The sequence below is a fragment of the Ceratotherium simum genome, chromosome 9 (genome assembly GCF_057802395.1).
Source record: "Ceratotherium simum simum isolate JZ-2026a chromosome 9, ASM5780239v1, whole genome shotgun sequence".
In the NCBI taxonomy this organism is placed as follows: domain Eukaryota; kingdom Metazoa; phylum Chordata; class Mammalia; order Perissodactyla; family Rhinocerotidae; genus Ceratotherium; species Ceratotherium simum.
This window is the reverse complement of record NC_141908.1, coordinates 16,692,656-16,710,583: the sequence shown is the minus strand read 5'-3', so window position 1 is coordinate 16,710,583 and position 17,928 is coordinate 16,692,656. Positions and strand designations below refer to the sequence as shown.

The following is a 17,928-nucleotide window of genomic DNA, read 5'->3' as shown; positions in this document are numbered from 1 at the left end:
GTTGTACATCATAGTAAATATTGCATACAAGTCTGGCTATTGTTTTACAAAATGGGCATAGTAGCAAGACATGAAGATATGAAGCAAGACATAGCAAGATATGAAGGAGTTATGTGAAGATCTCAAGAATTTTCAGGCTGGAGGGATAAGAGTATAGAGATAATTATTAGAATTTGTAAAATCAAGACGGGTTTGGAAAGTGGGATAACACATCTCATAATATTAGACCAAGAGCCATCCCCAGAAACTTAGGAGAGGTTGTTTTAATATCAGTGACAGGAAGGAGCACATCTTATAGTAAACTTAAGGAATATTTTCTTAGGGGTTATACTAGCTGAATATATCAATAAATTCAAGAAGGATTTCTATGAATTCACGGTCAACTTGGGCATTTGGAACCTATTTCCCACTTTTATAGTTTATGTCCTTTAGTCACATATTTTATGACCACCACAATATTTTATGTGATGCTACTGCCAGACACCAAATATTGGGTTCAGCAGATACCAGCCCAACCTGAGGTGGCACATCTTTTATATTGGCTTAAATATCTTTACAAAGGAGTTTCATGATCTGCTTTTTTCCTTTTTAATTTTTTTGTCATGTTAAGTCCTTACATTTTTTCTCATTTTCATTCTCTATGTACCAGTGTGCCAGATCCCCAACATTCCTGTCTTCCTTTATATCAAAGAGAACACAAGGGATTGAAAAACAATCCCTTTACATTCTCCTATACACTTTTCAAATCTCAGAAAATTTAAATCCAATCTGAACTTAGAGGCTGAGTATTCTCATGCATTCTAAACCCATCAAATTGAATTTAATTTTCCAGGAGGTCTTCTTAATGCCACAGCCAATAGTTATCCAATGGTTGTGAATAAATAGCCAATATAGTCATTTTGGACTACTTTGACAAAAACCACGGGGTAAACTTAGAATGAATAACCTACATTTAATTGATGTGGTTTTAGCAACAGGCTTAGTTTTTTTTAGCTTGTTTCAGCCCTACAGATGAAGAGAAGGATGTGCAAATCAAGAGATCTGTTCTCCCATCTGTAGTTTAAGGTTCTGTTGCCAATAGCACACGTAGCTTAAAGATGTTTAGGAACCTAGAGAGAACTCAAACAAAGACTTATTTACATGACCACTTGCATTATAGGAAAGCATGCCAATTAATAATATGGTATGAATATTAAACATATGTTGCTCTTTCTGGATGGTGAATTGTGTTGGGTCCCCTTTGCATGGTTGGCTGAAACTTTTGTAGACATAATTGAAGTTCTCAAAGTAAAAAAGATTTGGGGTTTTAAAGTTATCTCTTTTCCTAGGATCTATGAGTATTGAAGAGGAAAAAATCAGTCATTATTAAAGTAGTTTGTTTGACTGTATAAGAGAGGGTACATCATTGCACAGAAGCAGGTACAACCTTTTAGGATACATGTGCTCTACCTTTGCTAACTGAAAATCAGGGCTTACCCATTTGGGAATGTTCCCTGAGAATGTAGTAAGGCTGTGAACAAAGGAGCATCAGTAAACATCACTTGTTTAGGCTCTTAAAAAAGCCTTTCAGGGTGCCAACTCCAACATGGATTTTTTGAGAAAATGGACTCCATCCCTTCTCTGCATGAGACAGTTTGCAACCAACTCGACGTACTTCACTCTATATTCATAATTGCTCATTAATGATTGTGATCAACTAACCCCCAAGGAAATGGTTGCCAAAAGGTAATTGCTTAGGAAATAACCTGGGTAGTTGTTTAGTGAAATGCATCCACGAGCTGCAGTAGAACACTAACCACATAGACGAGAGTCTGGTTTGCCATGGATTCCATCACAGTGTGTGTTATGTACCTACAGGGGCCCTCACCTCTCCCTGACAACCACTTATGGAAACTTACTGAACACCTACTTTGTAATGAGCACTGTACCAGGCTTATTAGAAATGAGCTATGATTATATGAAGTCAGAATCGTTTAAAAAATCCCTTGTTGTCACACAGCTAGCAGGTAGCCAAGCAGGTCTTCAAGCTTAGTCTTTCCAACTCTGAAGCCTATTTTCTTTTCACTTCATTCTTCTGAATATTCAGAGTAACTGAGAACTCAAGTCAGGTTTTCTTAAGCCTATCCTATATAATAATCTCTTTGGACAGATACATTAATAATACCACGAATTTGGGTTTACAAATTCAAGTGATTTAAGATGTGTAAGAAAAAGTTGAGACATTTTAATCTGTAGAAGAGAAGGCTGAGGAAAAAATTAGCAGCATTTCCCAAACACTCAAAATCATTGCTAATTCAAATTCCGTTAACTTGGAAATTTATATTAACTCAAACAGTGCTGGAAATAAATTTTCCCTTTGCAGCTATTTTTAAAGATAATGTTACTATGTAAAGGAATTGTATAAAACAAGTTTGGAAGAAGCATAGACAACACAGTTAACAGAATAAATTGTTCTAAAAGAGAGAAACTCACTGTTTTGTGTAAATACACATAAGAAGTTACTGAGTAATCTCATCTACTCACTACAAATGGCTCCCAGGAACTTGACTCAGAACTTACTTCTTATACTGCTATGGGTGCTGATGTTAAATGGGATGCCAGCACTCAGCACGGCATCGTAGAATCCCTGAGGACGAGCGCTAGGGTAATGATGCCACCTCAGCTTTTGTTAGACCTGGGACCTGCCGCCCCAGTGATGCTTTGAGGGGGGAGCGGGAACTAAGGAAGATGCTAAAGCAGCATTCCATGGGCTGTCCTTCATCTTGGTCACTGACCCTTGCTCCAAGGGCTTAGAAGTATTAAGAACTCGGTCTTCAAAATATTCAATAATTCTGAATGATCTTATTCCTGTGGCTATCTGAGTTAATGAAGTCGGGCTGTATGTGAAAAGTACCTACACAGAAGAAGCAAGTCAGCTGTTTTCTTTGGATGCTGGAGTCAGAACAAAAAGCAACAGATTGGGATTTCAAAATGAAAGGTTCATATTCAATTTAATTTCAGGAAGAACTTGCTAAAGATTAGAGCTGTTTTTTCATCCACCTATTCTTTCATTCTACTCAGTGAGCGCTGACTGTGTCAGGCGCTGTGCTGAGCACTGGTGATGGAGAATAAATCAGATACTCTATCGGCCTATAATCAGTATCACCTCTATCAGCATATAATTACCATACAGCAGAATAAGGGCAATATAGAAGCAGGAATAGGCTTATATGGGAATATTGAGGAAATGAATAAAATTCAGTCTGCCTCCAGGATGCTTACAGTCTAATAACACTTACTTTGAGAATTACTGCCATTTTCTGAATAATAGCTATGTACCTGTTCCAGGCATCACACTATGTTTATTACATGCACTGTTTCTAATCCTCAAAGCACCCTATGATGAAGGTTATAGTATCTAATTATCAGATGAGGAAGCTAAAGTCACCTGCTGGGGCACCTGGTACAAGGAACAGATGGCTTACTGATCACTGGAGAGCTGAGTGGGGATTTTATGTTACATACCCTAACTTAACAGTTGAAAAATCCCAAGTGGAAATGTTTCTCCAGAATTTCTTCTCTGCCACCATCCCATGCAGAACCTCATCCTTCTCGGCTGCTCATCTCCCTCTTAGGCACAATAACTTCCCTCTTTACTGAAGCTTCGATGCCAAACAATATTCCTAACCCAAGTACTCCCGACGTTTTTCCCAAAAAAGTAGGGCCTAACGATTCCCGTACCAGCTGCTAAGAGACTAAAAAGTTATCCATCTCCTTGCCTGCAGGAGATATGCAAGGTAATCTATTCAAGGTGTCAGTAAAAGAAGATCCTGAGTCTGTCCTGTAAGTAAGAGATTTCCTACCATTCTGCTGCTGACGTGCCCTGAATGGATCCCAGGTGTGCTGAGATGATGCCCCCTCAGCTCTCAGGTGGCCAGTGGTCCTGGGGCAGCTGGTATTTCCCTCAGTGAGCTATATATTTTCTCTGTGTGCCATGACTTTAAAAGGACTGGGAAGCACTGCTGTAAGTCACCCCAGGAAACATCTGGGGCTTGTTAGTGGTGATAAGTGAGAGAACTTACCTTGAGAGATAGATGGACAGAAGGCAAATAGGACAATGAGAAGTAGGTGGGAGGACTGGCTCAGTTCAGAGAAGTAATTGTTGACTTTGGAAAAATGAAACCCGCTGGTCCATCCAGCGACCCAACCCTTGAACTCATTAGCAAGGCCTTGTTGGCAGCTGTTCTCATAGCCACAAATGTGAACTTACACTTGTCCAGATCAAGACCGAGTCAACTCATTTAAGAAGCAAGGCTGCCTTGCCCCTTTGAACTTTGTTCCTATTAAACGGCCCTTTAATTATTTTGTGAGTTCTTATAATTCTTTGAGAAAAAACTGGCTTCAAAAGTACAATATCTAACACTTTTTCAGGTTACAATATTTTTATGAACTGTAAGAAACTTACAGTGCCTTAAAGAAACTACATAAAGAAGGTGTCAGCATTTTCAATATAAACTCCATTTCCAGAGGTTTCTGCATTCTGGAGAAACTTGCTTGAGGGTGAAACGTGGCATCTGGAGCCTGAGTCCTGACTGTCCACACCTCATTTCATAGGTGCTTACAAATGAGTCCTTCAAATTCACCACATTTGGCATCTATAATTTTTAGAAATAAAAAATGGCTTTAATAGCAGGTGGTTTCTGAGTTTAATGTCAGTACACACAATTCTCAGAGAACCAGAGGCCTCAGGAATACCTCAAGTCCTGTTTTATAGGTTCTGGTGTGACAATATTGTGAAGGGAAAGAAAACTAATTTAAAGGGACAGAGCCCAGAAAATGTTGGTATCCTCAGCAAGGCACCAGTCTTAGACTTCCTTCGTCGTTTTTCCTACCCCACATCCCTCCTCACCCTATTTCCTCCTCTGTGTTATAGGGCAGGCCAACATGCATGGGCTTCAGTGTCTGGGGCCTTTCCCCAGAAAAAGCACTGAAAAGGCAACCAAGAACCTCACTTTGCTTTTTGAGTCTCCATTTGAGGGGACTTGATTAAGTGCTCTCTGAGCCATAAAATACTTGGAGGGGAGAAAATTCCTAAACAAAGCCAGGAAAACATTGATCCTGTAAGCAACGCCTATCACCAAGCTCAGAGAGCCAAGATAAATGCCCAAAAATCCCTGCGATGGAAGTCTACAGATGCAATCCAAGAGGGCAGAGGGAAGAGTTACCGGGCACTTGTGGTTCTCAGGAACTGTGTAGATCATGATGCGTAGGCATCCTGCGTAGGGGCAGCAGCCACATAGATGCTGGGAATGTCAACAGTAGACTCCAACCTCAGGATGCGAACCAGCTAGAATTCAGGGTCCCACGCCAGTTCCAGAGGAGAAGCTGGGTAACTTGCCCAGAAGCAGGGGGCCATTCTTGGGCTTTCTGCTCACAGGGCTGCTTCAATGGCTGAGAGGACCCCACTTCTGGATTTACCCGCACTTTTGGGGGGAATCAGTATAGTTTGGTGCTTAAGAGCATGGTCTTTGTAATTACACAAGGCTGGGTTTAAATTCAATCTCTTTATTTATAGCGTATGGCCTGGGGCAAGTGACTTAACCTTTTTGAGCCATGATTCCTCGTTTGTAAATGGTGATAATAGTTCTTACCTTATGAGGTTGTGAAGATGAAGAGATGATATGAAGAAAGCAGTGAACTCCTGGTAGCTGTAATAAGCAGCCAAACTTGATGATCCATCTTCACAAAAGGAAAAGAGCCCCTAAAGTCCCGCTATACGGAGCGTTCTTTGATTCTGGGATGGGCAGTCCTGAAGATGCTGGGAGTAAACTATTATGGCAGGCAGCCTGGGGCATGTAGGGACTAACACACCTCAGCTGTTACATCATGACTCTTTAATTCCCGTCTCCAAAGACCGGGTCAATTCTGATGAAGATCCACTTACTCCTGTGTGGGACTGAAATAGTTCAGACATTTACAATTGCCCCAAGTACAACATGTGGACATGCTAAATCTGAGGAGTGCTGTGTATCTAAGCTAAAATGAGAAAAGACACTGAATTCTGAATAGCAATGTCTTTCTTTCTGAAGTCTTTTGGCAATACCTCTCCATGCAAACAGCTGATTATTTCTCAAAAAGGCCATTCTGTAACAATTAATTCCCCTTAATTGAGGAGAAAATGAATAGAGAAGATAATGAATAATCTGTAAAGCTGGTGGAGAGTAAAGCTGACCAGGTGGAGGCCCTGAAATGAATGGGGCTGAAACTTAGCCCTTGTGACTCTGGGAAAGATAAGCACCTCTCAGACCACAGCCGTATGACTCAGGGCTCCTACAGTCCGTGACCAGTCTCTGGGATCTGACAGTATCTGAGATGTCTAAATGGCGCCACACTAGAGAAAAGGTATCTGCATCTTCCCAGTAAACATCCCTTTGGAGACTGAAGCTTCTCTTTTGATAAGGACTTCAGCTTCCCAGTGCTTCCAAAACCAAACACCAATCTACTAGAATCTATAAAAGCCAACTCGGTGTTTATCCCCACCCCTTTGTTTTTACCCTAATATTAGGAAATGCCCAGAATTCGGCTACTCAGAGCAAAGAGATTGTGAGGAGGAGGGTGAGGGAATGGGCAGATTCTGAAGTTCACATACTAATTGCTCAGCATCACATGAGATTGTGTAAGAAAGGTCCTTAAGGATAAATTATTTACCCATCATATAAACATACTAGGCATTTTGTATATGTCACCATTCTTTATTTCATTCATTCAGCTATCTCATGCTGTGCTAGATGTCACTCTAAATTTTAGAGATTCCATAGTGAACGTGGTTTTATCCTCACAGCAACCCTAAAAGGAACTGAAGAACTCAAGAGGTTAAGGATCTTGAGCAACGGTTCACTCAGTTAGTTATTGGCAGAGACCACACTCCGGGCCACTGTTCCATAAAGCAACACCGGAATGTTAGCTGTTGAGCCTCTTGACTCAAAGATTACAGCATATTCTATTACATTCTCCACCGTGCCTAACACGCTGAGTTGTGCCTCTTACCAGTCCTAGACTTATACTAATATAAACTTTACTAAGGATGTTTCACTTTAAGGTTCTCATATAAACAGGAGACTTTTGGGTGACAACCAGGTATTGGAAGCTGTCTCATTGGCTTAGATAAAGCACACCATTCACTGCACCATTTCATAAATCAAATACATAATAATTTTTTCAGACATTACATTTTTGTCTGTATATAAAATTTTTTGAAGGTGAAACCTCATTAGCAGAATATGTCACGCGCATACAGTGAAATCAACTTGATTTGTTTTAGGGACTAGTAGGATCCCTGAGAGTGACAAGAAATCCAAAGAGTACTGATGAGTTTTGTCATTGAATAAGGTGAGAGAAAAATATAAAGCTGTAGTCTTCTGAATAATACTTCAGATGGCAGTTGGGTCAAATTAAGCCCACATGACAAAGTGATGATACCACCAGTAAGGTACCATTTGGGATGGCCCTTATAGCGTGTGAATTACTTGTCCTGACAGTCAAATTGAGAGGCCAGAGACTTAGTTAACTGCCAAATGGATGATAATTCATGTAAGAGATGCATAATTACCTTTGTTAGAACATCACTTCAATTTGTTATGTGTGCTCATTACTTATCTTATTTCAGTTAATAAATTTCACCTAATTGATTGAAGTCATATGATTCCCAATTGAAATAAGGGTGATCAAAAATAATTTTTGGTCTCTAATGACTGTTCTTTTTCTATTATAGCTCTGGAGAACCATCCAGGCTGTATGTACATGTGACTCTTGCTGCCAGCAATCTTGCTGGCCTTCTTACTTCGTATTATGTGAAGGGAATATTTTCATGTTCAATTAAAATGTCTGCTTCATGTCACTCACTGGAAATTTACTACACCATTAATAGTATTTCTTTCTTCTAGATGTCCCCTTTCCTCCAGATCAGATCCAAATGCCCATGATTCTTTTATTTATTTATTTATTTTTTTTATGTGAGGCTTTTCTAATCCTCATTCTGTTACTCTGTCTAGAATCAAACTGCCAGATGAGGACGCTGGACAGTGGGATCGGAACCTTCCCACTCCCAGACTCAGGAAATCGCTCAACGGGACGGTACATATGTCAACCAGAATCCCCAGAAGACACTGAGCCCATCCTGTCTCTCCAGCCAGCCCTCGGTGCAGCTTCTTCCATCAGAGCCCAGACCCTCGAACGAGAAGTGCCTTCCCCTGCAGACAGCCAGGGCTCTGCAGACAACACCATTGTTCATTCCACGTCCGACCCGATCATGACTGCCAGAGGGATGCGACCTCCTCAGAGTCGCCTTCCCAAACCAGCATCCTCAGGTAAAATGCCTATTACCTTCCAAATTAGATTGTTTTCCCACCAAAATAATGTACCTCCTGACAAAAATGGAGAACAAGCAGCAGAAAAAGTTTCCACCAGGAGGTAATTCATCTACCTGACGGAAATGTGGATGCATGAAAATCCCTGCATGTTTTCAACCAAAAGATAAAACAAGTATTAGACATTATCTACTCTTAGTGTTATGTTAAGAAGTATATACACATATACAGGAAACCAGCATGGAAGCACCAGTATATGGATACATAAATTGATTAAGCAAAAAACCACACAATATACAGTCATGAGATTTTATCTTTTAAAACTTAACTCTGAATATAGACCAATTTAGGCCTACAACATAAATTTAACTGAAATGTTGTTTGCCCTCTAACCAGAAACATATGTCTTCTGACAATTCCTATTCTGTTCAAATATATTTAAATGTTGGACTATAAAAAAAATTAGTTTGATATATTAGCAGTAGATTGTGCATTAACTGCAATAAAACGGAGTGAGCCTTCCCACTGAGGAGTACCATCCTTCCTCGCAGTCAGTTGAAGCAACCTTTCGTGATTAAAGATAGGACCAGGCTAAGGGTCAAAGTTTTTTCATTGTTCCCTCAAGATTAAAAATATCTATTGCAGCCCAAGATGACTCTAAATAATTTTTAACTTGTGTGGCTTATGTTGCATTTGTATTTATGACATGTGTAAGCATATGAAATAGAACTCTAAAGACTTTGATTTATGATTTGATGATTAGAAAGAAGCCACAAGTAGAGATTATACTATAGGCTTCTGAGAAATTAGAAAAAAAGACTTTTAATTAAACATCTTTGAATAAATGTGATTGGGCTAGTCCCATGGCTGAGTTCTCCCTTCATATAGTAATACTAGCTACCATGAACATTTCACTGCAAACTTCTGCTCATTCCAAGCCAAGGCTACATTTTAAAAGGCTGTAATGCATATTATTTTTGAAGTAAGTGCATTGTTAATTAATGACACAGCCTCCAGAGATTCAGGGGCGAAATCTTAGTTATAGATTATGTGCTCCATGCCTGAATAGTCATATGTGTGACCTCAATTCAGCAGCTGGCTGCCGAGTAGACTCCATGATTCAACACTGTCATTATAACAAATTGAATAGAAACCACAAGCCTTGAATTGTTTCATAAGTAGGGGATAGGAAGGAGATTGTTCTGATCTTGCTGCTAGTGTTCACTGCACCGGTTTTCTAAGGTTTGTGTCTAAATTAAATTATCATGAAGAGTTGTAAAAAGTAGTATATGGTTGAGAGTGAGGTCAACACACTGCAGGACATTTTTTGTCACTCATCTTGAAGCTTCCTGTCCACCAAATAGTATTGTCACCGTGGTCCAGAGGCAGCACCAGCTTTCCAAGGCTTCTCTTTTCTCTGTGGCCATTGGTTACTCATTTTAAAAATTAGGGAATGGAGAACTAGCTGGAACAAAAGGAAAGTGGTTTAGAGCAGTCACTTCCTGTTTAATGTATGCATTTGAATGAGTTTTTCTCTTATCCCCATACCAAAAATGGAAGTAACTGTACAAATCTCACAGTGCTGATGAAAATACAATTACTTCACTTCTGCTCACAAGCAAAATGCTCTTGAGAGGCTATCACAGCAGGTCCTGTTGATAATTATTGAGGCTGGAAGATAATAGCAATTCTTTCTGGCATAAGGAAGGAATACACTCTGCAAGTTAATCTACTATTATGGGTAATGGAGGAACTTTGCCTAATCATTCTCTGCTAATTACACCCTTGCTACTCAAAATGTGATCCATGGACCAGCATCATCAGCATCACCTGGGAGCTTGTCAGAAAGGCAGAATCTCGGACCCCACCGCAGACCAGCCGAATCAGAATCTGCCATTTAACAAAAGCTCAGCTGATGCCTGAGCAGAGTAAGGTTTGAGAAGTACTACCCTGCAAGATCTATAAGGGCAGAGAGGAAAAGTAAGGGCAGAAGACAAAAGTTCCCAGACCACATTATTCAAAATGACCTTCATAGGTATTCTAGGAAAATAAAGATTCCTTGCTCAAATAGGTTTGGAAAGCTTGCAAATTCAAATCCTTCTTTTGGAAATTTTTATGACAATCCCCAAGAGCACGATGAAGGCTCTAAGAAGTCCTCCAAAAATGAATCCTGTTTGTTATTTGATGAATACCATTATTTGAGGAATAATCAGTATTTCCCACACAGTTTGCCCACTGAACCCTTTCTAACATGAAAAGTCTATCAACATTTTGTGGAAAAGTGGTCCAAGGACAGTTTGCCTTCACCTTTCCAAGGTGGACATCCTCTATAGATATACGTAATTATGTAGACATTTCTGTTAGCACAGACTTGCAGAGGTCAGAATGTTGGGAAACCCAGCCTTCACCATAATTGGACCTTTTTTATTATTTCTGAATATCTCACCCACCTTCCTCTCTAAACTTGTAGAGTTGAATAAAGCTGATTATGATTTCATATACATTTCCTCATTTAGGAAAAATCGATTCTCAAAAGCAGAATGAAGCAGAGCCAAGGCCTCAGACTTGCTCGTCATTCGAATATGCTGAAAACACAATGGCAAGCCAGCCACTGCCGGACTGGGTGGGTGAAGATGCCACTGCTGAGACCCAGGTAAGAGGCAGACAGGAGGGCACCCTCTACCTGTTGGTCCTGATGGTGAAAAGTGAACTTCTTAAACACATTTGTGATAGTTTTAATTTTAAATCAAATTTGTTGTTGGTTCAATGAATGAAGACCAAGGCCTGAGGCTTGCCTTTTTTCCTTAATTATTAAGTAATACCATAGATCCTTGGGAGGAATTCAAATGGTTCCACGGATCTGCACCCAGATTCTTGAGGTATGGGTGCTCTGCCCTAATTAGGCACTGTGGAACAGGTGTTCACTCTTCCAAGCCATAACAGCACCATTTAGAATGATTTAACGATATTTTTTTCATGACTTCATCAGTTACTTTAACCTTTCCATTTCTACTATGAGACAAGTATGGCAGATATAATTATACCCCTTTTAGGGAGGGATAAACTGAGGCATGGAGTGGTCAGACGACTTGCTGGGGTCAGTGAGACCTGCATTTCTTCAATCTCTATCATTTTTGCTATGGGTTCTTCATCCACCCTGAGATGGCCCACATAGGCTTCCTGATGTATGATTGGACCTAGGGAGGAGCTCACGGCTTAGGGACTCTGTGCTTTCTTTTGTTGTTAATGCTGTTGCCTAGATTCCAACTCCTAGTGACCCTGTGTACAGCAGAGAGAACCCTGCCCTGTCATTTTGCACTGTCCTCTCACCTTCCAGTGCTGTATCAGACAATGCTCCGCTGCTATTCTTAGGGTTTTTCTGGCCAGTTTCTTCAGAAGTGGGTGGCCAGGTTCTTCTTCCTAGTCTGTCTTGGTCTGGAAGCTCCGCTAAAACCTGTCCACAATGGGTGACCCTGCTGGTGTTTGAAATACCAGTAGCATAGCTTTACTGCATCACAGTAATGTGCAGCTGCCACGGTATGACAACCAATAGATAGGTGATGTGGTTCCCTGGCTGGGAAACAAACCCAGGCTGCACCATTGAGAGCAATGAATCTTAACCAGTAGACCAGCAGGGCTGGCCTTGCTTTCTTTGGGTATTGGAAAATTGAGAAAACCCTAAAAGACACCCAGAGTGGAAGAAAAATAGCTCAGAAACAACAGGTGGTGACAGTGACAAAGAGTTTGGGCAATTCCAAGAAAGTAAAAAAAAAAAAAGAGAGAGAGAGAGAAAGAGAATTATTCAGTGCTGGCCAGGAAGGAGCTAACCCCTCTACAAGTAATGGCAGGGCACTCCTCACCCGACATACATGTCTGCCAACACACACACACACACACCTCTGGGGTCTCCTTTCTCATCATCCTGCACCAGGTCTGCCCATTAGAAATCCTGCCCTAACTAGTGAGAGTCACCACTCTGACTTGGAACTTAGAACCCTGCTTCACTGACGGCCAAGGAGGGAAAGTTTAAAGAGTTAGCTTTATATTTCCAGTACCCAGCACGGTGCCTGATTCCATTAGTGTTTGTTGAATGGAGGCATGAAAAAAAGACATCTCACCGTACACAGAAAGTGTTCCTGGAGTCCCACTGGAACTCTAGACGTGGGTTAGCATGTCAACTGCCTCAGCAATTCCTGAACACGGCATTATTGCCATACCAGTGACATCCTCACAAGTTAGGCTGTGTGCGCATTTGAGCAAAAAAGGCGACTGGCTCCCTCAACCCATGAACTATCAGTAGATTTGAGGATTATATAGACATGGGGCTCCCCTCAAACCACAGCTTGTAGACCTTCTCATCCTTCACGGACATCATCCTTGCTAGACTACCAGTATCTCCTGTATCAAGCTTTGTACCCCTTGGCACAGAGTAGGTACTCAGTAAACATCTGTTGAATGAGTGGATGAATGAGTAAATGAATGAAGGAATAAAGGAAATGAGTAACTGCTTGAATGTATAAACCTAGCCAAGGGAGCTTACATCCTAAAATGTGTTTTTATAATTTCCAACCAAATGACATCCTCCCAAACAGACTTTAGAGACCCGTCCCATACAACTGTACCTGAACTGTTTGGGTGAGTGGGATATAATGGGCTCGAGTAGGGTAGTCTGCACACACAAAAAACAGTCCCGAACACCCTTGATTCTACACATAGCAGTTGCAGTCCTAGATCTAGTATTCTGTTTGTATACACTGAGGGAAAAGCTGTTCATACAGTATCAAAACTGCCTCACTGCATTCTCGCCACGCCAGTGACGTCCTCGCGGTCAGGCTGTGTATGCGTGTTAGCAAGAGAGGAGACTGAGTCCCTCAACCCATGAACTGTCAGTAGATTCAAGGATTATATAGAGTTAGCAATTTCCTAAAGGCTCCTATCCTTTCAGGGGCTGGAATTAGGCCCCTATAAATTAGGCAAACATTTATTCTTTTGTTCCCAAGGTTGTTTTTTTTTTTCATGTCCTCTGGTACTTGAAAGCCAGTGATGAGATCAGTTAAATAAGTAGGCCATTAGGCTCAGAACAGCTCATAATAGGCATTTGAGAAAAATAAGACCCTGTAAAAAAGTGTACAAAATGCAGAGTGGGTGGCTGTGGGGGCTTTCCTATGCCTGCAACAATGGCAGAGTGTGGTCACTGGCTTCATTAATGCAGGCCATTTCTGCAGCTCTGGTAATTGAGTAATTGCACCAGCTCTGCGTGAAGCAGATAGAGAGAGCAAGCAGAGTTGTTCTTGGGGGTGGGGCGGTGGGAATGGAATTCTGCGCACACAAGGACGGCCAAATATGAACTGTTTCCCATCCTCACAGGATGTTCTGCCCCGTCTTTATTTGCATGAATAATCTTAACAGTCTCATGTTACTCATTTAGGACAAGGTACCCAGAATGTGTGCATACTCTGCCAGCGGTGGCAGTGATAGTGACAGTGACCCGGACTATGGAAATAATGGTTTTGGAGCTGGAAGGGGCAAGTTAGTGAAAACAATGAAGAGCACCACCCCAGGTAACGCACGGCGAGCACACTGGACATTCGGGGCTCCTCTCTCTAGGGGAAGCCGCGGGTTATACCCTGCCACTGTGCTCTGCCTCCACCCGCCCTTGCTTTTACATCTTAGCTGTACGTCTCTCCTGAGATCTAATTTTCTGGTACGTACAGAAGATTGTCTATGTGCATCAATTTGTTTTCTGGTATAATCTTCATGACATTGCAGTGCAGTCTGTAAGGAGTTTATTTCCAAATCTGGCATCTCTCAAAAAGTCTCCCGTTGAGTTATCTCAGTAATGAAGGAATGACTATAAAGATAAATTTGTTCTTAATTACATACTTTGGCAAGTTAAATCAACCAGTGAGCCATGGATGGAGTTTTCCAGGCTCTTTGCTAATGTCATGCTGTGTAACTCTGGACCTGTTAGCCATGCCGTTATGAACAGGTCTGTTTATGAGGTTGAAACTCCCTCACACTATTTTTATTTGTTTCAGAATTGGCAGTAGAAAAACCAGCATCCTGAGATATTTAAATATATGTATATATTCAAATAGCATTTCCTTACAGATACAAAAGCACAGATGAACCCCTAATGCAAAATGTGATCTGGGGTCTGTTTTACTTCTAATTTATTCTGGATTGTCAGAAATATTTTAAAGATGCAATGGAGAATCATTCTTTTCATACTAAATAACTTTTTCTCAAATACTAATTTAGCAATTATATGATGAAATCATGACTTTCTTTTTTAAAACAAGACTGATATGTTGCTTTAGGGAAAAACGTAATCTAGCAACCATGTGTGTTTCCAGTTTTCCAAGAGACTTGACATCTGTGACACGTGGGGGCAAGACTGGTGTGTGAGAATAGCCATTAACCTGAGCCTCCACTTTTCTCCTTGCTTCCTACAAGTCATCAGAGAAGCAGGACCAATGATTGAATCCTGCAAGGGCTTACCAAGAAGAAGGTGGCAAATACCCCTGGCATTTTAGTTAGGTTTTTGTCCCCTTTGGCTCTCTGTGGTCTGTAGGTGTCCCTCTTGTTGTGACAAATAAAGGGAGGAGAAGAGTTCATTGTCATGGGGCCTGCCTAGTGAAGACACCTGCGGCTGGGCCAGCTTCCAGTCCAGGCTCTTCCCTTGAGCTTATCGTGGGTCCATGGTGAATAACCTCACCTCGTTGACTCAACCTCACCTTAACTGCTCCTTCCAAGAATGATTTCCAGAGCCCCTTCCAGCTCTAAAACTCCCTTCACTTATTGAACAAGTATTTGTTGAAAGCCTCCTCTGGACCAGCTTTCCAGCAATGAGTAAATGGACAAAGATCCCTGCCAGACAGTAAATAATAGGTATAATAAGCAAGTAAGTGCGTATAGTTTGTCGAAAAGATGTAAGTGCTGTGGAAAAGACAACGTAAAGCAGAGGAGGGTCCAGGACAGCAGGACTGCTGGGAGTGGTGGTGGGAGGGGGAGATGTAAAAATTTCAGTAGAGCAGTCTGGACAAGCCTCAGCAAGGAGATGCTTGGGTAGAGATTGGGAGGAAGAGCAAGAGTGAGCCGGGAGGATACGATACCTGGGGGAGGAGCATCCTCAGCAGAGGGAGAGCCAGTGCAGAGCGCTTGAGGAGGAGCAGCAGGAGGCCAGCATGGCTGTGCCTGGAGAGAGCAAGTTGGAAGACTGGGAGATGAGGTCAGATAAGTAAAAGGGGCCAGAGCTCATAAGGCCTTGCTGGCTGTTCTGAGGACTTAGCTTCTCCTCTGAGAGGCATGCATGGGAGCCTTTGGACAACTCGGAGCGGAGGAATGGCATGATCAGAGGTATTTTAAATGGATCACTCTGGCTGCCATGTTGTGAAGACTGAAGAAGGAAGATCAACTAAAAAGCTATTACAGTCATTCATGCCAGGCATGTTAGTGACTGGGACCAGGGCAATCGCAGTGAAGGAGTGAGCAGCACTGGCCAATAGAACTCTCTGCCATGATGGAAAGGTTCAGCATCTGCACTGCCCGGTACCACAGCCACCGGCCACACGTGGCCCGTAAGCACTTGAAATGTGGCTAGTGCACGTCAGGAACTGAATTTTTAAATTTAATTTTTGCTGTAGTTTTCCTGAGAGTTTTTACTTGGGCCATTCTTTTTTTCCTCTATTTTAATTTTTTTAATTTTAACTGACTATGATTTAAATGTTAATACCCCATGTGGCTCGTTCAACATAGGGAGTGAGAATGGTCTGATTCCAGACCTAATTAAAAATACAATACAACTCACTGATAGATTGGAGGTGGGGGTGAAAGGAAAAGCAGAGTCAAGGATGGCTCCAAGGCTTGGGTCCTAGAAGGGTAGGTTTTCTGCCAACTGAAATGGAGAAGGCTCAGGCTGGGGCTCGGGGAGGCAGATTGGTAGTTAATCTTGGACATGCGGAGTTTGAGGTACCCGTTAAGCAAGTGGAGGTGTTAAGTGGAGGTAGGCAATGGGCTGTGTGAACCTGGAGTTCGGCAGATCAGGTCTGGTCTGGAGGAGTAAATTTGAGCATCAGCATCTGAGTGGCATTTAAGACCCTGGGTCCAGATGAGATCACGAGGGGACGGAGTGTTGATAGAGAGAGGCCCTCGTCTTCCCAAGTTTAGAGGTTGAAGAGAAGAAGAACCAGCAAAGGAGAGTGAGCAGGAGCAAGCAATTGAGGGAGAAGAAAGTTGGGCAGTGTGGTGTCTTAGAAACTGAGTGAAAATAGATGTGAGGGAGGAATTCATGATTCCTTATGTGGCTTGTTACTGAAAAGAGGGATACAATCTTCACATTTGGTCCTGTCTCCTCCTCTGGTGTTCTGGTGGGGTTCCAATGTAGGGTCAGGGAAGGAAGTGGGAGAGGGCAGGAGGGATGGTCTCAAGGAAACTTGAAAACATCTTGAAAAAGGCAACAAGATTAAGATAAACTGTCGGCCTCTGAATGAGGGAGTACCTGCGTATGAGAGAACTTACGTTAGGGTTCAAATTTTAACATAGCTTTGTGTAAATGTGTTGCGCAAAGCAATAAGGAATAGACGTTAGGTGATGGCTACGGATCCTGGTGAACAGTGAACCTACTCCTTTAACTTTTATTTCTATCCTTCTGCAAAATGAAGTGAGTCTCAGTCTGAGTTTTTTCTCTCTGTACTCACTTTGCTCATCTTATTCCCTCCAACCAGAGCCAATGTCTATTTGAAAGGAGCGGGCTTCTTTCATACTATTGCTTTAGCCTTGGGAAAATGGTACTGCTGAGGATAAGATGACGAAGTCTAGGCAGAGGAGCCCTGGAATCAGCACAACAAGCAAGAAGCTCCTTTCCTCCAGCCAGACACCTGCCCTCTACCTTCAAAAGCGGTCTGGTTGCCAGAGCTCTGTCATCTGCCCACCGACCTGGCCGGCCAGCACTCAGCCCAGCTGATCAGGGTGCTGCCAGAAGGGAAAACGTATGCAGACTGCTGGCGTGACCGTGGGTGTGTGCTGGCTTCCAACAAACCTTGGAAGGGGACATTTAGGGTGGACACGGCACCGTTAACTTTTTAAATGTTGGCAAAGTTGATATGAAAATAAAATAAGAACAATTAAGAGAAAAACACCTTTTTTAGCAGAGAAAGAGTCACCCTGAGCTAACATCTGTTGCCAATCTTCCTCTTTTTGCTTGAGGAAGATTCACCCTGAGCTAACACCTGTGCCAGTCTTCCTCTATTTTGTATGTGGGCCACCACCACAGCATGGCTGATGAGTGGTATAAGTCCACACCTGGAAACCCAACCAGGTCACCAAACAGGAGCATGCTGAACTTAACAACTAGGCCACAGGGCTGGCCCGAGAAGAATGATTTTTAAAAAGAATATGTGCCTTGGGCATGTGGTGGAAATTTTCTTCCGTCAGGTCATGATTTTGCCTTGCTTCATCTCACGTGCCTGTGAAAATACGATTACCACCCCCCCCCATTCCCTCTTTAAGTAACAAGGTTGGGTAATAGAGGTCCCCAACCTGCAGAATGGATTTGCCCTGGATCTTGAAGTCATCTTGGATG

The 17,928-nt window shown here is 42.1% G+C and overlaps 1 protein-coding gene across 5 annotated transcripts in view; it reads left to right on the top strand.

The window, feature by feature from the left end:
• The window catches only part of NCKAP5 (NCK associated protein 5), a 906,791-nt gene that overhangs the window by 840,709 nt on the left and 48,154 nt on the right, over positions 1 to 17,928 (top strand). For 4 of the 5 annotated variants that reach the window (XM_087435078.1, XM_087435074.1, XM_087435075.1 and 1 more), the window contains 2 exons: positions 8,031 to 8,345; positions 10,862 to 10,998. In XM_087435078.1, the coding sequence (XP_087291204.1) occupies positions 8,031 to 8,345; positions 10,862 to 10,998 (452 nt within the window). Of the gene's footprint in view, positions 1 to 8,030; positions 8,346 to 10,861; positions 10,999 to 13,773; positions 13,907 to 17,928 lie in introns of all 5 variants that reach the window. The other variant, XM_087435077.1, reaches the window with a different exon arrangement.